The sequence below is a fragment of the Propithecus coquereli genome, unplaced genomic scaffold, assembly GCF_000956105.1.
Source record: "Propithecus coquereli isolate 6110/MARCELLA unplaced genomic scaffold, Pcoq_1.0 Scaffold2343, whole genome shotgun sequence".
Taxonomy (NCBI): Eukaryota; Metazoa; Chordata; class Mammalia; order Primates; family Indriidae; genus Propithecus; species Propithecus coquereli.
The window spans coordinates 54964-80430 of NW_012147890.1; the positions used below are offsets into that span (position 1 = coordinate 54964).

At 36.1% G+C, this 25467-nt stretch overlaps 1 protein-coding gene across 1 annotated transcript in view; it reads right to left on the reverse strand.

Annotated features, from left to right (window-relative positions):
- The window catches only part of DICER1 (dicer 1, ribonuclease type III), a 74566-nt gene that overhangs the window by 18453 nt on the left and 30646 nt on the right, over positions 1-25467 (reverse strand). The window contains exons 7-21 of the mRNA XM_012645507.1: positions 25269-25403; positions 24185-24345; positions 20658-20826; positions 19515-19987; positions 13276-13408; positions 11728-11970; positions 11007-11161; positions 8069-8201; positions 7174-7249; positions 6137-6276; positions 2441-2620; positions 1993-2206; positions 1634-1787; positions 564-746; positions 183-288 (exon numbers count right to left, since the gene is read on the reverse strand). Coding sequence (XP_012500961.1) covers positions 183-288; positions 564-746; positions 1634-1787; positions 1993-2206; positions 2441-2620; positions 6137-6276; positions 7174-7249; positions 8069-8201; positions 11007-11161; positions 11728-11970; positions 13276-13408; positions 19515-19987; positions 20658-20826; positions 24185-24345; positions 25269-25403 — 2655 coding nt within the window. The remainder of the gene's footprint in view (positions 1-182; positions 289-563; positions 747-1633; positions 1788-1992; positions 2207-2440; positions 2621-6136; positions 6277-7173; positions 7250-8068; positions 8202-11006; positions 11162-11727; positions 11971-13275; positions 13409-19514; positions 19988-20657; positions 20827-24184; positions 24346-25268; positions 25404-25467) is intronic.

Sequence of the window (25467 nt, forward strand, 5' to 3'; positions counted from 1 at the left end):
CTAAAACTCTCAATATTTACCAAAAAAAACACTGAAATAAAATTCAAACATAATATTGATTAAAACAAAACAAAATCTAAGGACTGGATAACTTCTGAAAATATTCACAAATCACTCAGTTAACTTGACAACACAAAATTCAAACAAATATTAAGTTAAGATAGTAACAATTAATTCATTACCTGTTTATTCTGCAGACTTTCCCACTTGGCTTTCCTCTTCTCAGCACTGCTCAGAGGAAGAGCTTTCCCCTTCTGATTCAAATGTCGAGGTGTCAAAAGATTAAGTCTATAAAAATTCCAAAACAATTTTACCAAACAGATAAAAATAAGTACACTCTCACAGTGTTTCTCCAACTTCAGTGTGCCTAAAAAATCACCTGAAGAGCCCATTTAAAGTGCAGACTCCTGGGTCATCCCCTGGGCAAGTCTGTGTGCAAAGGGTCCCCTGATTTCAGATAGTCTATAGGTGGGCAAGGTGGACAGTGATCTCTGCATGTGCCTACTAACGTCCGAAAAGAACGCCTCAAGTGCAATCTAAATGTCATTTCTGAAGCTCCTTACCTTGAAGATGTGTGGTCCACATCCAGCAGTGGCTGGTTGAGATTGGTCAGGTCAAGGTTATACTTTGTTTTATAATATTCTGCAAAAGTTTCATACTCAGGGGAAGGAAATTTACTGAGTGGGGTAAGATCAGTGTATACATCAGCTACATAAAATCGATGAGGTTGATCAAAATTGCGGTATCTAAAAAAGAAAAATGATCACTTGCTTTCTGGTTTAAATCAACTATTATTAAAACCATTTTTTAATTTGGAAAATTATGATTAAGAATTCAAAACATTGGAAATAAATAATACTAACAAAAACTTCAATTCCAAAAAATATATTTCAAGTGTATTTGAGACAGTAAGAACAATATTTATCAAGTAAAAACTATTCTCCCTTAATTTATTATTCTTTTTCTAACTATACTTTGATAATACATGAAGCTAAGTGGCACCTTTAAATATCTATTTCATCGATATAAACAGTATAGAAAATTTATAATACCCAAATAACTGAGTATTTTGTGCATTACTAAGGCTAAACATAAAAGATACTTGCCACATAAAGTATATTACTGCATCATCTACTATGGTGATAGTCTTGATGATAACTTAAAGTATGGCTGTAAGGTGCCAAAAAAAAAAAATCAAAGAAAGATTGAATTACTTCTTTGAAAAGTGCATGTAATTTTATTCCCCCAAAACTTCATTCCCTAAATTTTTATAAAATAAGAAAAAAACTCATTCTGACTTATTATTTTCATTGAGCTTAATATTATTCCTTATACGATTTTTAAAAATTAAACTATTATTATGACCAAATTCTTCAATAAGATCTGAGAGGAAAGCCTATCAATACTATTTAGATTAGCTGACCTTCACAAAGTAAACATCTTTTTACCCGCAGTGTTCTAGGTTTTGCTCTTAAAGCAAGTAAACTGGAGAGAACAGTCCACCTCAGGATACTTAAATTTTCTAGCAGTAATAACAATGCTAAAGTCACAGTCCACTTATATTCCTACGTTAGTAGGTGCACCTTTTGAAATAAAGTATCACCACCATTTTCCTATCCATTTAAACGCCTACCTTGGAATGATAACTGCATCTTGGTAATCTTCTAATTTAAAAACAAAAGGGGTTTCTTTTGAATACTTTGTGCTGGGAATGCCTATGCGAGCTTCAGATTTCTCAATATCTTCCATGAATTTAAAGTCAATATCCAAAGTGCCGGAGTCATTAACTTAGGGGAAAAAAAGACTCTTTAGCTTGTTAAAACGTAATGCAGAAAACATTCTTACTTAAGCTACATATTTGTATGTGTGTCTAATTAAGAGTTGTCAAAGTAAGAGCTTTTTTAGTATATACAATAAGCTAATTGCCAAGCAAAACTTTAAGTTGTAGCTATTATAAATAAATGAACACTTTAAGGTCTGGGTCCTTCTTACCAACGTTAAGAGGTAGAACACAGTATGCTGAATCAGCGTCTGTAGGTTTAAACTCTAGTGCAGGTTTTTCAAGCCGAAGAATATGAGAGAATATATACTGGTGAAGTCTTGTAATCAACTCAAGCATTTGTAGAGACAATGTGAAACCAGATTTCTTCAACTCAATGGATATGGTAACCTCTCCAGAACGTGTGTACACAGGAAAGTGTGGAATCTTAGCAAAAAGAAAAATAAAACGCCACCCTAAGTTAACAAGTATTTTAGATTCCATTAAAGTTAACTTCAGAGGGAATGATGCTTTCTACTGGGGGAACAGAAAAGGCACCTTAATCTTTAAATATGAAACACACTGAGGTAACAAAAGGCACTTACTACTAAATAATTTTCTTTTTTCCTTCTTTTTAAAACAAGGTATTTTTAACATAAACAACTATTGTGAAGTACCTACCTGAGGTATGGGTTTGGCTGTCAGTATTCCAAAGCATCTTGTGGTATCTTCAGGGGGATAGAGCTTCCGTCTTCTGAAGTTGAGTTCATCAGGTAAAGGAGTAGTTAAAACCATTCCTATCACATACAGGTAACAGGGCTGTTCAGGTTTCGGATAACTATCCCTCAAACACTCTGGAATCTAGAATTGGAAAAAAAAAAAAATTAAGCATCATGTTCAAGTATAATAGGCTCTTTTCCAGATGTTAGCAAGAAAACTAATTCCTAGCTTTACTAAAAGCTTATGAGAAAAAGCTAAGAAAACACGCAGGACATGCGACCTCCTAATTACTTAACACTCCTGGGAAAGTCAGCACATCTCAGGCCTGGACTGCTGATAGTGGCCCAAGTTCATGTACATTATAATGCACTGTTGACTATATAGCTAATATCAAAATTATATAAAACAGACATTGTAGGGTCTTTTTTAGAAATATTATTCATTCAATCTACTTCTTTTGACAAGAAAACTCTTCTTTGGGCTGTTTAAGTACTTACTCTAGAGTATCAAAAAATAAAGGTAGGTAAAATTTTTAAAACCATATAAAATCCTATCACTCAAAGATAACCATCAACACTTTGATATACTGTATAATTAAACATATAAACACATACATTCATATTTTTCACTACAAATAGAATCACACAACATTGGTGTGGGGGGGGAGAGGGAGGAGGAAGGAGAAATTCTGGCTAAGACACAGTTATGATTAGTAGAATATCTGATAATACAGAATGTACCTATTAATTAAACAGAATGTTAAGGCAGAACTATGCTTTTTGGAACAGTTATCATTAGTGACGTTTTTCACAAAACTAGTCCAATAGGAAAATTGGGTATGAGAGACATAAGCATTTAGGGAAAATGGATAACATTCACGATTGTTAAAAAAAAACCAACATGATTTCGAATCTTGAAATGCTTAGCTGGGTGCAAATATTTTTAAAGTAAAAACTTAGTAAAACTGCAAAACCAATCACACACATAGGCTAAGATGAAAGTACAATAGTCCCCCCCTTATCGGAGGTTTTGTATTCCATGGTTTTAGTTACCTGGGGTCAATGGTGGTCCAAAAACAGGAGAGTACAGTACAAGAAGATATTTTGAGACAGACCACATTGACATAACTTTTATTACAGTATATTGTTATAATTGTTCTATTATAGTTATTTTTTTATGGTACCTAATTTATAAATTAAACTTTATCATAAGTATGTATGTATACCTAGGAAAAAACTTAGTATTAGGTTGATGCAAAAGTAATTGGGGTTTTGGACTGTGAATTTTAAATCATTATAACTAGGCTCAAACATATCTTTATTAATCAAAAATAGGACCCATTACAATCAACACATTTTTGCCAATGAGAAATAAGTTTGTTTATTCCTGTAGCATCAAAATCCCTGCTTTGGGATTCAACGAACTCTTGGAAAGCATTTTCTGCATCCTGCTGATTATGGAAGTGTTTTCCCTGCAAAAAGTTGTCAAGATGCTTGAAGAAGTGGTAGTCGGTTGGTGAGAGGTCAGGTGAATGTGGCAGATGAGGCAAAACTTTGTAGCCCATTTGTTCAACTTTTGAAGCGCTAGTTGTGTGACGTGCAGTGTTAGGTGTCGTAGTGGAGAGGAACTGGGCCCTTTCTGTTGACTAGTGCCAGCTGTAGTTTTCGGTGTATCTCATCAATTTGCTGAGCATACTTCTCAGACGGAATAGTTTTGCCAGGATTCAGAAAGCTGTAGTGGATCAGACCCGCAGCAGACCAACAAACGGTGACCACGAACTTGTTTTGGTGCAAGTTTGGCTTTGGGAAGGGCCTTCGAGCTTCTCAGTCCAACCACTGAGCCGGTTATCGCCGGCTGTCATATAAAATCCACTTTTGGTTGCCCATCACAATCCAATAGAGGAATGGCTCAATGTTGCATACAAGAAGAGAAGACGACACTTCAAAATGACGATTTTTTGATTTTCGGTCAGCTCATGAGGCACCTACTTATCGAGCTTTTTCACCTACCTTTCCAATTTGCTTCAAATGCCAAAGAACCAGTCGACGTTGAGTTCTTTGGCAACTTCTCATGTAGTTGTAAGATGATCAGCTTCAATGATTGCTCTCAACTGGTCGTTGTCAACTTCCGATGGCCGGCCACTACGTTCCTCATCTTCAAGGTCCTTGGCAAAACTTATTATTATTTTTTTTGCAAAACTTCTTGAACCACCACTGCACTGTATGTTCATTAGCAGTTCCTGGGCCAAATGTGTTGTTGATGTTCCAAGTTGTCTCCACTGCTTTACAACCCATTTTGAACTCAAATAAGAAAATCGCTCGAATTTGCCTTTTGTCTAACATCATTTCCATAGTCTAAAATAAATATAAACAGCAAGTAAGAAGTCATTAGCAAAAAAAAACAAAGTGAGAAATGAGCATTAAAATGATGCATATCATAACCACATTTATTTAAGAAGGTATTCCAATATCAAACAGCAAATGTCAACAATGCTAAAACCACAATTACTTTTGTACCAACCTAATATGTACAGCAAGTTGTCACTTAACGTAGTTGATAGGTTCTGGAAACTGTGACTTTAAGCAAAATGACTAGAACGAAACCAATTTTACCATAGGCTAATGGATATAAACAAGAGTTAAGTTCCTATGGCATATTTCTGGTCATAAATACATTACCAAACTTCTAAATAAAGTCCAAAACATTCCTAATATTAAACATTGAAATAAACGTGAGCTATATATGCAATTAAGGTTAATAAAAATGAGATAATTATTTACCTATTTATTCCAGTTCAGGGTGGTGGGTGACCAGAGCCTACCCCAGCAGCTTGGAGAACAAGGCGGGCACCAGCCCTGGACAGGACACTGTTCTATAACGAGGCACACTCACATCCATACCCACACTCACTCGTACAATGTAGACAATGCAGACACGCCAGTGAACCTAACGTGTACGGCTCTGGGATGTAGGAGGAAACTGGAGGTCCCAAAGAAAACCCAAGTAGACATGGGGAGAATGTGTAAACTCCACCTAGATCATAGCTCCAGCGGGGAATCAATTTTTTTTTTCTCATCTACATTATCATGAAATAACCTTAAGCTATTTGAGGACCTGTTGTCAGAGTTCGGCACTATCTGTGGTTTCCACTTGGGGGTCTTAGAACATATCCCCCAAGGATAAGAGGGGACTGCTTTACACAGCAAAATTTTGCTTTGTTTGGGTTCTTATGGGATAAAAATAGTAACAAATACTTTAAAGGCCATCTTTTCACTTGCCAATTTTATCATACAAATCCTCTTTCGTCCTTGCCCCAAATCGTAAGTAAAGCAAGAATCATATCACTAAAATGAATGAAACAAAGAATGTCTCTTTAAGTGAAATAAACTCATTCTGGATAGAATCTGACAGATGGGCCCAAGAACCCTTTTGTGAAGAAAAACAAATGCAACATTTGAAGTGGAAGAGCACACAGTGTACATACAAAAGTAAAGGGAGTGAGCAGAGAGAAGTTGTGAATTGGAGAAATGAGCCAAGATTCAGAATGGGCCAAATAACAAGGGTCTGGGAAGCCAACCAAGCAGAGGAATTTAAATTTGATATAGCAGGAAATAAGTCAGAAAGGCTAGATTTTTATTCGTTCTAACCAATACTAACTGCTTTTGGGTAGCACTGCCTTCGTTTTGTAGACCCTGGTCTTCCTGGAACACTGGTCTCCTCTTCATCATGTAAATCAAGCTCTTCTTCATATTTAACAGTCTCTTTCCCAACTGGCATCAAATGGTCATCCAGTTCACCTAAGAAATTTAAAAAGAATTAACATAATCCAGATTTTGCCTCTCTAGGGAAGAGGAATAAATGTTATATAGTCTCAAAGTATCTCCCCGTGTAATATTTACTAATCATAAAAGGGGTAAAAGGTAACTTTACAGTAGAGAAGATTGGCAGACCTTACTCAAGCGATCTAAGTTACCACCAGTAAGGGAACAAATCAACATGATGGGCCGCCCAATGAGACAGGATAAGAAAACACAGATAGCTTCAGTGATGTGCTGGCCAAAAATGTATAACCCGAGTCTAATCACGAGAAAATACCAGATAAACCCAAATTAGTAAAGAATCTAGGAGAGCACTATGTTAGGAAGCAACTGGAAAAGGAAAACTAAAGCATCTTTGCCTTTAATAATGTTAAAGTAATCAGACATAATATTTCAGGCAAAGTGTTTTCGCATTCATATGTTCAGTATGAGCAGGACTGCAAATTTTGTTCTAAGGTTCAAAAATAACATCTAAACAGGACATCAGCACATACCACTTTTAAATTAAAAGGACATGGAAAATGGGTCTTCCCATTTAAAAACGGATTGATTTTTACATTCGTATAGACTAATTTGAGAGGCTGATACATTAAAGCACAAATGCTCATGCATGATTCAATAGTTATGAGAAGACTTATCTAAAAGGAATCAGTAAAGAGAGCAAATAAATGACAGCTGTTCGCAGTTAAGCTGTGGGGGGGAAAAAAAGAGATCCCTCAACGTTGTAGGATCTCCAAGTTACATAATACTTAAATTTATATTCACCAAAGAACAACAAGTTCACAGCTCTACAAAATCCTCAGAGTCCTCAATATGCTTTTTTTAAAGGTGTTTGTAATTTATTTTCATTTGTATATGCTTTTCAAACCTCCTTACCAATTTTGTGCAGTTTTTCACAGCAAATGAGAGCTACAGCTCTTTCAGCCAATCGCATACAGCTCATTGGTGGACCCTGAAAATAACAAAAAACTTTCCATTATATACCCATGTAGCTATATTATCACTAGCACAGAAAACATCTATGAAACCTCTGTCAACATCTTTAAAGTTCAATTTACCAAAACAAAGATTTTTATTTTAAAAAATGCCAGCAAGTTTTTTAAAATCCTAATCTCCATTTTGAAATATCCATCATTAAAAATCATGCCTAGTAAAAACTCATAACTAAGATTTTACAATTTTGATAAATTTAAATTTCAGTAAGATTTTAAAGTATCTTGTTTTCACTAATCTATAAATACGTAGCAAAAAAACAAAATAACAGGATATAACTATAACATAGATTAATAGTACTGAGCAGCTTTTTCTGTGCAATATAAATGTGTCATCTTGAAATATCTGGAAATCAACATTGTTGGGACCAAGAATAGTAGTTACAAAAGGCAGATTTTGGAGTCACCAACAAAATAACTAGAGCAGCCCAACTACACTTAATAAATTTTGTGTCACTGTAAGTATCTAAGCCACAACTGCACGATTCTTTCAGAAATGTATACATGTCACAACCAGTTACAGATTCCTTAAAAAAAAAGTACACATTAATAATACCTTGGAGGAAACTTCAGAGGTTATCTAGTCCAATTCTAAGAGTTTGTAAATTAGACAGTCTATTAAAAATCTGAACATGCAGATGACTACAAAAGAGATTTATAAATCTTTTTTAAAGTAAATTTTAAAATCAAATTTACCTATAACTCTCATGTTTTAGAGAAGCTGAAAAAAATCCATTAAGAACATATTTTAATACAATCATGTCTTTTTCTAAACTTACAACAATGGAGGCTCGAAGAGGTGAGTTAATTGGCAGATAAAGAGTTGAATAAAATGTACCATCAGGCAACTCCCGGGTCCTACATTTAGGAGCTAGATGAGTAAATGGATCACTTGGTAATCTAGCACAGTATCTGTGAAGAAAAAGAAATTCTGAGGCTGAATCTATAACTGAGGAAAGACATGGAAAAATGTGTATTGATATTCACAACCTAAAGTTTAATTTCTTATGTCTCTCTTCCCCTCTACTGGATTGGTATTTATAGGTGGAATCTGAACATCACGGCTTCAAACTTTCAATAAGATAGAACAGTGTTGTCTAATAGAACTTCTACAAAGATGTTCTGTATCTGTGATGTCCAACAGGGCAGCAACTGCTAAGCACCTGAAATGCCACAAGTGCAACTAGGAAACTACATTTTGTTTTATTTTATTTTATCCTACTCTGCAGGGCTGCCACCATGCTTGGGTGCCCTAATTGCACAGGCCCTAACCTGTGAGTAGCAGTTATGTCCTGTTGTCACATCTCCCTAATCTCCTTCAGTCTGGAGCCATTCTTCAGTCTTTCCTTGACTTGGATGACCTTGAAACTTTGGAAGATGACAAACCTGAATTTAAATAGCCAATGTGTCTAGTGTTACTATAATGACCAATTCACAAAGTATTGTTCTGAATCCATTAAGGGAACATACTGCCAGTGTTTGTTCCTTAATCATCTTACATTTGCCAGCAACTATTTGGGCATGTGTAAAGAAGGCATCAGGAAAAGGCAGAAGGATAGTCCAGTATTGACACAAGGAAGGCATCAGAACAAGAAGCTCACTGAGCAACAACACCAGGAGAGAGCAGGTGCAGGGCAGGAAGTGAGCCCAGGAAAGCCGAGTGCACCGAGTAAGGAGGATGCCGGGACAGGACCCAAGTGAGGAGGGCAAGGGAACGGGCAGCAGCCCTGCCAAGTTAGGGCCTGTGCAATTAGGGCACCCAAGCATGGTGGCAGCCCTGCAGAGTAGGAAGATTGGCTACATACAGAAGACTGAACATATAAGTAATTATTTTGAGGACAATGGGAGCCAGACTTCTCACTATTAGAGAAGGGAGGTACAAAGATAGAAAAGAGGAAATCTAGAATGAATCTTCTAGTGTCACACAGAAAATGGAAGTATCACCAGACAGGTAGTCAGATGTAGAAATAAAGATGTAAATGTGTATGTGAATATATATACATAAATATAAATACACAACATAAATAAACCTTCTAGCTCTGTCCACTAAAAAGTCTGGCAGTAGCGATACCCCAGTGGCAATAAATATACCTACTGTCTGGATCTTGGTTTCTGACCATAACTCAGTCTCCACTAAAAGGAACCAGACCCTCTTGGACAAAAAGCTAACATCGAGGCTGGGGCAGAGAAGGCATTTGAGTGTAGAATGTCTTGTGCCATAAAGCAAGAAAGTGGTCAAAGAATGATGATGACATGTGAAAAAGACGCAGAAGCAAGGGATTCCCACTGGCCAAATGTGCGACAATTTTAACATCAAAATAAATTATAAATGATAGTAATAGATTATAATCCAACAGGAGTCCATGAATTCACAGTGAGATAAAAAATAAAAGAATAGAGATATGATAGAATGACAACTAATAAATATGGAAAGAATAATAGAATTAGAAAATCACCATGTAGTAGCCATCACAGTAATAATCAATTCAGGCAAGAAATATCAACGAATACTTAAAGTAATGAGTCAAACTAAGGAAGAGGAATAAATGTTATATAGTCTCGATGTATCTCCCCATGAAATATTTACTAATTATAAAAGGAGTAAAAGGTTAACTTTGTAGTAGAGAAGACTGGCAAGACCTTACACAAGTGATCTGAGTTACTACCAGTAAGGGCACAAATCAACATGGTGGGCTGCCCCATAAGACAGGATGAGAAGACCACCACATCGCTTCAGTGACGTGCTGGCCAAAAATGTATAACCTGGGTCTAATGATGAGAAAATATCAGATTAACGCAAATTGAGAGTCAGGCTACAAAATGACTGGTTTGTCATCTTCCAAAGTTTCAAGGTCATCCAAGTCAAGGAAAGACTGAAGAATGGCTCCAGACTGAAGGAGGTTAGGGAGATGTGACAACAGGACATAACTGCTACTCACAGGTTAGGGCCTGTGCAATTAGGGCACCCAAGCATGGTGGCAGCCCTGCAGAGTACGAAGATTGGCAACATACAGAAGACTGAACATATAAGTAATTATTTTGAGGACAATGGATCCTGGAGTGGATCCTTTGCCTACAAAGAACATTCTTGTGAAACTTGAACAGGTCTCTCTGGGTGAAGGGCACATGGGAGTTCTTTGTAGCATTCTTCCAACATTTTAAAGTTTGAAATTGTTTCAAAAATAAAAGGTTAAAAAGAAAATCTTTTATACCTGCTCATTTATTTTGTCTCTGAATGACAATTATCCTGATATATAATCTAGGTATGTATCTGCTTTTCTTAGCTCTTACAAATGTTATCATCAGCTCAGGGACAAAGTAAATTAGAATATACTCAAAAATACAAATTAGTTTATCATAATCTTACTTTATTGCTAGGGGAAAATTGAATATTCCCCACCATTTATGAAACAAAACAAATTTCAGGATTCAGAAAAAAATTAGGATTATAAAATTAAATTTAACCTAATTAAAATAAGCATGCCTTCATTATGCCAGCCCTGTCAATAAGTATTAAACATTTATTACTGTACAATGTTTTTTGCCTTTTGACAGAAAGAATAAATGAAAAAAAGCAACTTTTCTTTCTTTCATCAAAATATCACAAACCTTTAATGAAAAAAATCAGTGATTGTAAAATGTAAACAACACTTACAGATTGAGACTTAAATCTTGCAATGCTCACAGGTTTTCCAGGCAAATGATCTGATGTCATACCTATTGATGTGTCCAATGGCCGTGTTGATTGTGACTCGTGGACCACCATCATCAGGCCTCAACACGTACGGTGGAAAAACATCATCATCATCCACAACAGGATCAATGTCAGTCTCTCCAGCATCAACTGACTTAGAACATTTGTTTCTCAAGATCTGAACATTTTAAAAACAGAACTTAGGATGAGAAAAGAACGTCTTCCTTGCCATATATTAGCTGTCCTCCTCCGCACCTACAGAAAAAGCTCTCTTGACGTGAAATATCTCTCTCCTAAACATACTTCAATATTCCAAAGTCACCTGCTGCAGAAAACTCCCAGTGATCCCTCCCAGCCCCAGTCACGTGGAGCCACTCACCATACTGTACATGATCTACACTGTATCGTACCCACACACACATGATGGTCAGTCTTTCATGAGTCCAACTACTATGTCATCACTCTCTAATCACACCACAACTTAAGCAATCAAGTCACTATTGCTGTCTACATTTATGGTACACTTTCCCAGTTATCCTTCCCCAATAATCCATATGACCATTTTCACTGCTATTTTACTGTGACCTTTCAGACTCTGGAAAACACTGCTGGGTCTTTGTAATCATTCTCAACTTCCTTATAATGTGTAGCCCTTTTGAAACTATTCTCTGTCGATGAAACTTTTTCTCTATTTCTATGCACACAAAGAATAACACAGATGCCATATTAATTTCTTGACCTTACCTTTTCAATAGCTTTGTAGGTTGTAAGGTCTTCTTCAAAACTTTTTATTTTGTCTGTATCTGCCAACATTATATAATTTGAGATTGGTGCCCTCGCTCTTCCTTTAGATTGAACATAGGATCGATACTCTGTGGGCAAATCAAAACGAACCACCAAGTTGCATTTTGGGATATCAACACCCTCTTCTACAATACTTGTTGCAATAAGCAGGTTGGTCTCATGCGCTCGAAATTTCCTAAGTACCTGGAAAAAATCCACCAAGAAAAGCAATTCTAAGAAAATTTCCAAAGAAAACAATATAGTAAAAATAAATGACAAATGTCATTTCTGACACCTGCTCTTTCCACGCTAAATCTTTAAGGCCAGGCTAAAAAAGATGACACTAGCACAGAAAACTCAAAAGACATGAACAAAGAAACTCTGATTCAATGACAATAGTTTTCAACCGAACATGACTTAAAAATCAAAGTGGCTTTCTACTTTATAGAAGTACTCAATGTCACAAATCACAGAAAGCCTTCAGGTTGGAGAGGCTGGCTTCTTTAATGACCACAAGTGAATCTAAGTGACCAAATGAGTCCATTTCTGGAGTTCAGTTAATACTCTTACCCTCCATAATAGCATCTTAAGTCTGTGAGACTGTGCAAACATCCCTCCAAAGACATCAAAACTCTATCACTAAAATTGACTTGTAATTAAGAATTATAAGCAAGACATTACTATTTTCTGGCATCTTGGGACATTTTCAATTTAATCAGTCAGAATTGATTAAAACATAAAGTGAAAACTTTTTCCACATGAGATTTAAAATCATGTCACTCCCCAATCCAAGATAAATTAAATGATAACATAAGCTGGTTTTCAGATAATTAGATCCGTCAGACTGGCTCCTAGACTCCCCAAACCTGTAATATTATCGAAAAGCTATGATGTGGAAGATGCCTTTAACAGGAATTCTTCTGCTAATTTTAAGTTAAATAATAAACTTTAAATTAAAGGTTTTTGTTTGCAAGTCAAAACATTGTTTTAGGTTTTAGTATCTTTAACAATGCTGTTTTCCATATTAAGACCTTAAAAAGCATGAAAATATTTAAACAAAAATCTACAAAAAATATAGTGCTATTTTTTTAAAGTATTCAACCAAGGTAGGACTTTAAATGAAAAAAGAAAAGGAAACACCTTCAAGAAAAAGATTTCACTTTGTTGCTTCATTGTTGACTCCACTGTCATATGGAGGCAACAGAAGTTATGGTTGTATGTGCTTTATTTTTCTATGAAATGTAGTTGTGTGACATCAATCTGATAAAGGAAGATGAACTGGTTGATGACAATCAAGACACAAAACTGATCTGCTGGACAGCTATTCTAATTCTGAGCATATAAATCACTATGCAGCTACCTCAGAGGAGACAGCTTGTCTATACATGAACGAGTATTCTATATCACCAAAAAATGCTGGGGAACTATGAAGAAAGGGAGTTCCTATGGGCAGTTTGTCTGCATATGTTCTGAAAATTGTTACTGTACAATTACTGTGATTCAAGTTACCTCTTCCTGTTTTCTGAATTCTGCTTCCATCTGTTTGTTACGAGGCTGGTTCTTTCCAATGCCGTGTCCAGTTATAAAATTGCTGCTGATATAAGCCAGCTCTGGATCTTGTTTGCCAGCTTCCTTTATCAATCTGAGAAAATCATGCACATTTGGAAGTTAAGCATTTCTGAGAGAAAATAAACTTTTGTTTGTAAGGGCTCCTTTCAAAGGGAAATACATGTAATTTTTGCCAACATACCTAACAAAGCAGTCTTGGGTTTTTTTCCCCCAACTAGCTTAAACAGAAATCACTGTCACTCTTTGTCACATAGATCTGTAAACCAAGTACTTATAATATCAAATACAAGGCTGGTTTACACTGACAAATGAAGTGGTCACATTACCTCCAGCTGCTGATTTGGCGATGATGCCTTAATAGAACTGTGGCCCCGGATGAGACCGAGCTAGTCAGAGAGAAACACGGGTCCTCCCACACCTCGGCTTCGGGATCAGACTTCCAGTGAAAAAAGCTCCCTTTTCTAGATCACGCACAGCTTCAGTGGCAGGCCTGCTCTTTCCTCTGCTTACACAGAGCAAGGACTAGCAAGCCTGACACCAAAGGAAACCTCCTGCCCGCTATATGTAACAAAAGGGTTCCAGCTGTATTTCTTTTCCTCTTACCCTGCCACCCTGTATCGCTAGAATTAGAGCTCCTGGGAAAGAAAGGCCTTGTCATCTCAACTCCCAACACTTTCTGATCCCCAGCCACTGACCAAAGTTCTGCATGGCAGAGTACTGGCACAGCAATGCCAAAGAGCTCCTCACACCATCCTATCATGAAAAAGAAGAGACTCCTGAGCTCCGTCCCTCTTCCTGCCTGCTTCTTGGTATTAACCCAGAGTGCTAGTAACCTAACGCTGGCCTTCTAGCTAAGAAATGGCAAAGAGCTCCAGGATGAGATCACATTACATGGGTGCAGGAGGTTAACAGTTACTATTGCCATTACAGCTATTTTGGAAATACTCACATTCAAAAACTCAGCACACAGGATAAATGGTTCCACACCTGACATAAGTGATTCCATATGGTTCCTCTAAAGTCACACTACATAGTATAAATTCCTAACAGAAAATTGCATTTTTAAATCAAATCATTCTTTTTCTTAAAATACATGAAACAGACTAATATCAAAGAGCTGGAAGAAACCTTGAATAGTCATCTAGATACCTGCCATTCCCAGCCAGCAGAACGACTGCGTGCCTAGGTTAGTTTGAACATCTATTCTACAGTTCAAGTACTTAAAATGTCTGGAATCAGAAACTCCCTAGTTATGTTCCAAGGTTTATTAAACTATCATAATACACTTGTGAGGGCAACAACAGAAAGCAGTGTTACATGCAAACAAATAGCATGCCCCAAAGTCTAAATTATGAAATAAGTTACCTTAGAAATATTTACTTCCAAATTTTAGTTTATATAAATAAGCATCAATTTGCATGTAATAAAGATAAAAATGCATTTCAAGTTACTCCTAATTAGGCAAATATATTTTACTTTGCCAAAATTATCAATTTGGCAGACCAATTAGCTGAGAAATGAAAGGACTAATAGTCGATTTATTTCTCCTAAATGAAACCCACATCAAAACCACAGAGAACAGAAGAGATAACATGAACATTAATAAAACCTCTTGTAAGCAATAACTGAATACTACATGTCTATGCTGATAATGTTTAGAGACAAAAATGTATTTCTCTACTCGATGAATTTAAGGGACGCCTAACCATGTGCCCACGACAAAGCTACAGGCTTTAAGGGAAACAAAACAAGTGTCTGCTGTTCTCAGGGAGTATACAAGTGACTAACACAGACTGCTTAAAGATTTCATACCACCACAAAATGGATAAGACAAAGTTGTATTTGTTTCTTTTGATTTTTACACTGAGTTTATAGGAGTTGTTCCACAAGCAAGCTACTTGATAATACTGTTCCCTAGAGCACAGTGCTTCTGAAACTACATGTAGCAAAGAACCAGGCTTTCGTTTTAAATTTCTAATCCATCAGAGACCAATATTTTTGTAAAATTCCATAAAAATGAAGTAAGAAAATGAAACTTAAAAAGCATTAAAATTTGAAGGTAGTGAGTTATCTTGATTGTTCAGTCAGTTGCAGATCAAACTCCTTGGTCTACTCTTCCTCCCCTACTCACTACTGTATTTGACTAGTCTTAAAAAAAATAAAATTTAATTTAAAAAAGCATTAAAATTCAGGTGCCAATTTTATTACGTTCAGTAGACAAAATTACTGTTATACTGCTATAGGAGTTTCTAAATGCTTACTTTCGGACCCTATACTTTAACTCACTGCAGAGTTAACCAGACCACACTTTGTGTGCATATGGACATTGCTTCCCCAATTAGACTGAAAATAACAGGACCAAAAACAGGAAACATGTATGGTAGGTTCAGAAAACTAATAGATGTATTATGGACAACTGCAATTTTACTAAACATGTTAATTAACAGAGACAACTATAAGAGGGGAAAAATTCAAAGATACAAACACATCATTTGAAATTTCTGCCAGGTATTTGAAGTATATTATCAAAAATACCTTTAATAGTATCCCTTACTCCTTATATTTTCATGACAATGTGAGAAAATCAAATATAATTCCTCTATGATCTTACCCGAAAATCACTGATAGTTAATAGCATACTGATACTGCACCCTCTAAATGTGTGCATAAAGAACCTAAGAATTAGCATCTACTGTGTGCCAGGTGATAAAATAGCCATTTTTATATACCTTGTCTTTTATTAACAAACCAATAAGAGAGTGAGGTATTATTACTATTTTACAGATGAAAATGCTGAGGCTTTAAAAAGTTAAATAATTTTCATAAAATATATACCCAAAAATTGAGAAGAAAAGAAACTAGGGCTCCTTGGCAAAATGGATGATTCTAGGGCTGTGGCAGGGAAAAATATAAGGGCCTGGAGCATCTGCAGTACCAAAAAGAAAATATTCAAAAAACAAAAAGATGAGGGTATGTCAAAGGGACACAAGAACTAACAGCTCCCAGTGGCCAAAGCTGGAACAACGTGAGCCAACAAAATAAATAACATAGTATTGGATTATAACTCAAAGTAAAACATAAATATGAAGCCATACTGATACAAATGCATGATTCAGTTAATAACTATAAACAGAAAGGCAAAGAAATAGGATAAAAGAGATGAGTTTTCCTTACAAGGAATTCCAAATAATTTATACAGATATATTGCTCTCTAGAAAGTAGAGATTAATCCCGCTGTCCCAGGATAGCTAGACTTAAGAGACTGGCTTCCAAAGAATAGAATAAGAAAAGGGAAAAATAGTAATTTACAGTGGAGAAAGCTGGCAAACACTACCATAAGTAAGTGATGAAATTTAACATTGCCAGGGATGTTTCATGTTGAGAGTCCCCAATATGATGTGATGATATGATGGCCACGTCACCGGTGGTATCCTTCCAAATCCCTAGTCTAACCCTGAAAAAAGTATCAGACAAACCCAAATGGATCGGTGTTCCACAAAATACCTGACGAGTGCCCCTAAAGACTGTCAAGGTCATCGAAAGCAAGGAAACACTTGAAACTACAATAGACCAGAGGAGACCAGGGAGACATGACAACTAAATGCAATACATATTACCTTGGATTAAAAAGAGGACATTAGTGGGAAAATTGGCAAAATCCAACTAAAGTCTGGAGTTTAGTTAATAGTGATGCACTACAGTAATGTTAGTTTTCTTAGTTGTGACAAATGGTGATATACAATATTAACAATGGGGGAAACTAGGTAAGGGGTATATGGAAACTCTGTGTATTATCTTTCCAAATGTTCTATAAATCTATTAATAAAATTATTCCAAAATAAAAAGTTGCTAGGAAAAAAAAAGGGGTGGGACAGTAGAGACAGATGTAAACCCAGGTTTGTCCAACACCAATATCACAGAATACTAGCAAGTTACATGGTGAAAAGAACACTAGACTTGGAGACTCGAAGCCATTTTCTGCCACTTGATAACTGTAATTTTAGGAAGGTCACAAACTGATTCTTGGTTTCTTTTGTCTGTAATATAGTAAGAACATCTATCTTCCTCCCTTGTGGAGTGTTGTGAAAAATGTTTAAATATATATAAAAGTAACTTATAAACCCATATATACATATATATGGTAAAGGGAAAACTGTAAACATAAGATACTACATATAGAATTAGCTGTGATTTATTTTTTTAATTAGGAGAGTAGAAAACTGCAAGTGTATTACAATAGCTTATACTCCAATGAAACTGTTCACTGAAGAAGGGTTTTTCCTACCATTAAACTGATGGAAGGAAAGAATTTGGATTTCAGGAAGTTTTTCTAAGCTTATTAGAAAGCTTACTGGAACAAGACCTCTATTGTACATTTAATTAGCTGCTCATAAAGTCAACCCTCAGACCACTCTTGATTCATAATACAACACTAAATTCCAGCCACATTTTATGAAAGTTGATCACAATTAATCTGATCTTTAAAGTCAACAGGAAGTAACTGATTGATTTTCGACAAACCTTTTCAGGCTAATATTCCTGCAATGAAAACGGGCACATATCTACAGAAAAATACATGCAGAAAACAGGGGAAAGGCAAAAAATACACCCCCATTTTTTTTCTCTCCAAGCCCCAGTAAATTTATTTAATCCTTATATCATCGTACACAGAGGCAGAGCGTATGTCCATAACTAGGCTTAGAACTGTGCCAGCGTTAAACTTTCTTGACTTCCAAAATGCCTTTTTCCCATTCTAAGAAATGATCCCTCGTCATGCATGCTTTCCCAGCTCTGTCTCCTGGCAGTCTTCCCACTCTAAAGCACCGGTTTTTAGTGTTCTGTGATGCCCAGGGGCATTACAATTGTAGAAAGAACTGGAAACCAGGAGTTAGGATATTAGGATTCTAGAATTGTCTCTGCCACTGACTAGCAATTTAACTTACAGCAAATCACTTTTCCTCCTGAGGCACTCTCTCGTTTTTATAAAAATAAGTGGGTTGGATTAGATAGTGAGGTCCCTTTCCAACCTTCAACTTCTGATTTAATGTAATTCAGTACCTAAAGTTATTTTACTTCATATTCATCAGAAGGATCAGGCTCAATGACTATGAAAATTACTATACTAAAAACTGCCAGATGACTACCCTCGAGTCCAATTTCTTGTTACTCAAAAAAGTTTTTAAAACCCCTAAACATTCAGAAGCAGTTAAGGGAAAAAAAAAAAAAAAAAATCCCAAATTACCTGAGGAAACAAAGCTTAACTTTTCCTCAGAGATCACTACTTGCAGAACAGGCTCTTAGGGATCAACTTTGGCCAATTAATGGATATCATAGAAAAGCAGATTGTCATAAGTACAAAATAAGGACCCTTTTTTGGCAGAAAATAATAGAGCATCTATCCACAAACCAAATGGACACATTAAGTGACCGTCTGACACAAATGTGAAGTGTAGCTCCTTGGTTGGGCCTATGTTCACGAAAAATAAACTCTCACTGAAGAAGGGGGAAAGGCGTGGAATCTACAACCTAAACGTCAGATTCACTGTTGCCTTTGCGAATATTCTTGTTCCCTAACATTCTTATTCTCTTCTGATTTGGAAAATGTTAATCCGTAGTCTATGAACCAATCCAAATTGCAAATCCAGTTGTTACAAACTTTTTCCACTGCAGCCTTGAGAATGTGAATCCATAGTTTTTAAGAAAAAAATTTAACGTAAAGAAATTAGCCATAATACTCCAATAAAATTTATCCTAAGATTACCTGAAGGAGAAAGCTTGGTGTGAAATGCTTAACACAATGTCTAACACTAAATAATTAAAGATTAATAAATATCTGAACTGAATCTAACAACTGAATACAAAGCAAGGAATGCTTTACTTAAATGTATCAATTTTTATATACTGTACTTACTCTCTATTTTAAATGGATTAAAATGGATTTTCATCCTAAAAAAAAAAAAATTTCGGTCTCTGTCAAAACTAGCCTTTTGGAAAAGCTATCGTATTTATAAACATCCTCTCTGTCAAGTCCACTATAGCATCACACATGAACTACGACGGTTCCAAGACACTTACATAACCCTTATATTAGCTCTTAAAGCTATTACAGCATATTACTCCACAAAACAAAAAGCTGCCTTGTTCTAATTTGGGAAAAGATGTGAATCTTCAAGATTTACCTGTTTAAGACAACTGCTGTATATCTTCTTTCCACAAAAATAATTCCACATAAAATATTGGTAAATGGAGAAGGAAAATTTGTCTCTGGCTTCTCTTTTTCTTCAATTTCTTCATCCTCATCATCATCCTCTGAATCACTCCAAGACACATAATTATCCTGATTCCTATTATTATACCACTCAACGCTTTCAAACTGCTGTCGCTCATATGGTTTGTATTTGCGTAAGATTTCAAGAAGTTTTATTACTTTAGGAGTTACAAATTTCAGGTCAAGTGAAGCAGGTGAGAAGTGCTCTTCACATAGTGCATGTATTTTCCTTAGGAAAGTGTCTGTAAACAACAAAAATTTCCTGTGCAGCTCTTCTTGTTCATGTTTGATATATTTCTGTAGTTCTCTTACCATCATTCCAGCTACTTTATCTGCACACCAGGGACCCAGCACTACCAATACTGCACGACAGTCTGATAGTATCTACCAAAAAAAGAAAAAATCAGCAGGAGAGAAATTAAGACCCACATTTAATAGAGGGTTAACATTCACAAATGGTTGCAACGTCCTAGGGCAGTGCTTCTCAAGCTTTACTGAATCAGATCACTGGAGGGCTTGTCAAAACTCAAAACTCAGGACTTTTGAAATCTCTTAACTCAGTTCTGAGAACCCTACCCAGATGCTGATGCTGATGCTGCCGGCGTGGGACCCAAACTTTGATAGCCACTGTCCTAAGGGCTCTCCTCTCAAAGCTGTTCACTCAGGGACAACAGGATCATATCCAGTTACACATACTAGGAAACAGTGGAAGAATTCATTTAGTTCAAGGGTTTGAACAGGCACTAACTCACCTGACCAAAAACAAAACAAAAAAATTGGCCTCACTCTTTATACTTAAATAGCCATGACATGAATCCTAACTCATCTCCTTAAATAAAGGAGGTCTATACTTAATAATGAAAATGTCTGTCAGGCAACAATAAACTCAACCTAATATGGTATGTTCAATGAAAAATGTCCAAGGACATAAAAAGATAAGACCTTAAACCAAAATGTATTTTTAAAAAAGCCCCATTAGAAGCATATTTTCATTTTAATATTAAAAATAAATGAACTTTAATATACTTACTATACTTACTTTATATGTGCTTACCTGTTTAGAAATTAAAGTAGAATCTCTTTCCTTTGAATGTACAGATATATTACAGTCATTGATAAAATTAAGTGCTTCTTCTAATTCCATCAGCAGTCTTTCATAAAGCCCACTTCTATCAGTAAATGGTCCACAATCTACCACAATCTCACATGGTTGAGAAGTATACCTTTAAGATAAGCAACAAAAGTTGTCAATATTGCTAAGAGTGAAAACTTAACTTTTAATTTAAAAAAAAATGTTTTCAAAAACCAAGGAAAAGAGTATAGATACCAAGAAAATATGCCAAAATGTTAGCAGTGGGGTGAGATTTTAGGTGTTTCTTTTAATTATTATTTTTCTATATTACCAAATTTCTCCACAGTAAGTATGTAACATTTTTTATAAACCAGTAAAGCATTATTTAAAAGATGTTTTCAAAAGGAAAGGGGAGGGCCGGGCGCAGTGGCTCACGCCTGTAATCCTAGCACTCTGGGAGGCCGAGGCAGGCAGATTGTTTGAGCTCAGGAGTTCGAGACCAGCCTGAGCAAGAGCGAGACCCCGTCTCTACCAAAAAAATAGAAAGAAATTAATTGGACAACTAAAAATATATAGAAAAAATTAGCCGGGCATGGTGGCGCATGCCTGTAGTCCCAGCTACTCGGGAGGCTGAGGCAGAAGTAATGCTTGAGCCCAGGAGTTTGAGGTTGCTGTGAGCTAGGCTGACGCCACGGCACTCTAGCCCGGGCAACAAAGCGAGACTCTGTCTCAAAAAAAAAAAAAGGAAAGAGGAGAAGAGAGGAAAGAAGAAAATACAAACTGAGCAGCTACTACATTCCAAAGCATTATGCTGGGAACTTTACATACCTTCTAACTTAATCCTCACACAGGGAGGATTATGAAGGTTTAAAGACATTGATTTTGTTTAAACAAAACTCAGGACTGCCTTCCTCTGAAAGTTCTTTCAGCCAAACCCCACTGCCTCCATGAACAGCTTTTGTTTAAAAACTAACTATAGCATTATGATCCACTTACATATCTAAACCAAAACCAAAACCAAAAACAACCAACCTTCCTACTTTCAGTTTGTATACCTAATCAGGATAAAAGGCAGGCTCACAAATGCCTTCCTAAAGTGGTGTTCACTTACATCTGTGCAGGTTGAGTACCGCTTATCCAAAATGCTTGGGACCAGAAGTGTTTTGGATTTCAAATTTTTTTCAGATTTTGGAATATTTGCAAATACATAATGAGATATCTTGGGGATGGGACCCAAGACTAAACACAAAATTCATTTATGTTTCATATACACCTTATACACATAGCCTAAAGGTAATTTTATATACTTTTTTTAGTAATACTGTGCATGACACAAGTTTGACTGCATTCTGACTTCAATTCATTGTATGAAATCAGGTATGGAATTTTCCACTTGTGGTATCATGTCAGCACTCAAAAGGTTGTGGACTATGGAGCATTTCAAATTTCAGATTTTCTGATCAGGGACACACAATCTGTACTGTTTGCCCATCAGGTCTCAAGGAACGACTACATGGAGCTGATACTCAAAGACTTTTGCAAATGGATTTCATTATTATCCCATGTTTTTTTGTTTTGTTTCTGAGGTTTAGACTTCCACCTTTTGGCCTCTTAGGCATCAACCAGAATGAGGAACAAGGATATTCATGAAACTCAACCATTACTTCTCAGAAGCAGAAACAAAGATGGGAGAACAGATCATGGGGGGGGGAGTAGTTTATCATTGAATTTATCCATTTCCATACCACTTGAAATTTTTAGCAAGTATCACTTTTACTTTTAATGTATTTTTAATATTCTCATAAGGAAAATTACAACTTTCATTCATTTCTGATATCATTCCTAGGATCTTTCATATCTTTCATAAAATACGACGAGAATGACAAATAATATTATAAAAGCACATTCAACGATTTTAATTAAGGAAAAGAAATATAGTAAAGATACACTTAAATACTATAGTTTTCATTTTTCTTATCCCAAATCAGAATTTATACTTCACCAAAGAGTCACATTTGGAGAATTAGGTAATGCTTATCCAACAGATTACTCATCAGTTTTACTTAAATGTTCTAATACCCTCTACTTCTTCCCAAAAACTTCAAGTAATAAAGGCCAAACACTCAGGTCACACAAAAGTACAAGAATAGCCTTTTATTTCTATATCATAGTGTTGGCTCAGGGAAGTCAGAAATAGTATGTCCTAAAGGTCACAAGATTTGTATTTCATATGGCATTTGGATACCTATGTTTGATGAATTCAAAATGTTACCTTTTCTTCTTACTCAACAAAGAGAACTTTTCCCAAATTCCTACTAATGTCAAGGTGTTTTCTATGTGTCAATGTAATTAATCATCAAAGAATTCCAGGTTTACAGGTTTAGGGGAGTGACTCACCCAAGGTCGCACAGCTTACAATTAGTATTCAAACCCATGTCTAACTCAACTCCATAACCTAAGGAATCAGTCTTCTCTACTTATTATAACTATCCTAAGAATCACTTGGTAATCTTTAGCCTTGTTTAAGACTACACATATAGAAGACTATTTTTTTTTTTTTTTTTTTGGAGACAGAGTCTCACTGTGTTGTCCTGCCTAGAGTGCTGTGGCATCATCCTAGCTCACAGCAACCTCAAACTCCTGGGCTCAAGCAATCCTTCTGCCTCAGCCTCCCGAGTAGCTGGGACTACAGGCATGCGCCACCATGCCCGGCTAATTTTTTCTATATATTTTTAGTTGTCCAATTAATTTCTTTCTATTTTTATTTTTAGTAGAGACGGGGTCTCGCTCTTGCTCAGGCTGGTTTCGAACTCCTGAGCTCAAACAATCCGCCCACCTCGGCCTCCCAGAGAGCTAGGATTACAGGCGTGAGCCACCACGCCCGGCCTAGAAGACTATTTTGATATGAACTGAATTACATTTATTTAAAAATTCATTTTCCTACTAACTTATAAAGAGTTCCTTCCACCATCTTAAACAAATCAATAAGGTTCTGTATGTGTGTGTGTGTTTTAATGAAACTCCAAAATAGTAACTCTCTCAAGGAAAGTCAAACATGGAAATCATAAAGAGCATCTTTCTCAGAAATCTATAACCCATTTCCAAAACAACAGTGTATTTCCAAATATGTTATATTGCCAAATTCTTTACATAAATTGATATTTTTTAAAAGCTTCATGTGAGACATTGAGGTCAAAACAACAAAGCATGCCTGCTGACAGAAAAAAACACAAATTTACTGTCAAAGTTCCCAGTCCTTGGCAGTATCAGCAAACAGGAAAAGCTGACACCTTATGCAACATAATCTCTTAAGGCAGAAAAGCCTCCATCTGCTACTCTGGAAAAAAGGTTAGATTCTTGAACTTGCAGGTAACTATACTCATAAAGAATTCTTAGTCTTGCTCATTCCTTTAAACAGCCATATTTGCAAGGCACTACAAAAGATACTGAAGGCTAAAATATTAGCTACAACTAATCTCACGAAAGCCAAGTCAATCGTAATTGCATACCTGTCTAAGACCACCAGGTCAGTTGCAGTTTCAGCATTACTCTTAAGAATTTTCTCCAGTTTCTGAATCTTTTCTTCCAATTCCTCTGGATCACATTTCCCATTTAAAATGGAAGCAGTTAGTCCCAAAATGCGAGGACATGATGGACAACTTTCACAGAGCTAACAAAATAAAAGATACTGACAGTAAAGACTTAACTTTGCAAGGTCATAAGACAGACATCACCATATTAAAACAAATCAAAATTCTCAGGCAGGGACCAAATCTGTAGGTGGCAGATACAGGCCAGGAGGGCACTTCCTAGGAGTGGAGAAGCCGGGCAGGGGAAGGGACTGTAGGAAAACACAGCTAACAACTGCAAGCAGGAACTTGAGGTTTTAAGACATACACACCTGTGGAGCTGCAACTTTGTTACAAGAACACCTGTCAATCATGTATATCAATCATCTGGTAACATCCCACACCTTCCTTAAGTCTTCCTCCAGACTAGGCTAACAAAAAGAAATCACGTGGGAGTCCTCAACATTTTTCTCCACTCATGGAGACTGACCCATTCCACTCTGGAATGTATTCTCGCTTTGTATAGCTCCCTTAATTTCTGCAATAAAATTTGTTTGTGTGGAATTGCTTCCTGCTTGTGGTCACTCTGTCACACCAGCCCTGTTCATGACTTTTCCAAGCAAGGAGCCAAAGAACCAGGACAACAGTCCTCCAAGGGGCCAGACCTAACAAAATCACTAACAAATACTAAAAAACAATTTGTTTTTAGTACCATCAATATACTAAGGACAACACAACATTACTCATGGAATTACTATAGTTTCTTTAAAAGTTCTGTTTTTCAAAAAGGTACAACTAGATATACTATAAAAGATTGTTATATGTAATTTATTTTTAGTATGATGTTTAAAAGTTTATTACAGATTTAAATGAAAATTTAATATTCATTCATTCATTCATATACTGGAACCAAGTTCCCACTACTGGTAACTAATATTATTGCTTTTGAAATCTAAAAAACCCTGCATTTACTCAGTAATTTATTAAGTAAAATTATTAAGACTGATAAAGTCTAAAAACTTACCTTCATAATTTCTCGATAGGGGTGGTCTAGGATTGCAAGATGACACTCATCAAACACCAAAAGGTTAATGTCTGACAGTGACAAGTAACCATTTTTCAAAACATTCAAGGCGACATAGCAAGTCATAATGAGAACCTAAAACAAAATCACCATCAGTATACAAACATCCCATTCACCTGCCTGGATATACTTTTATGAA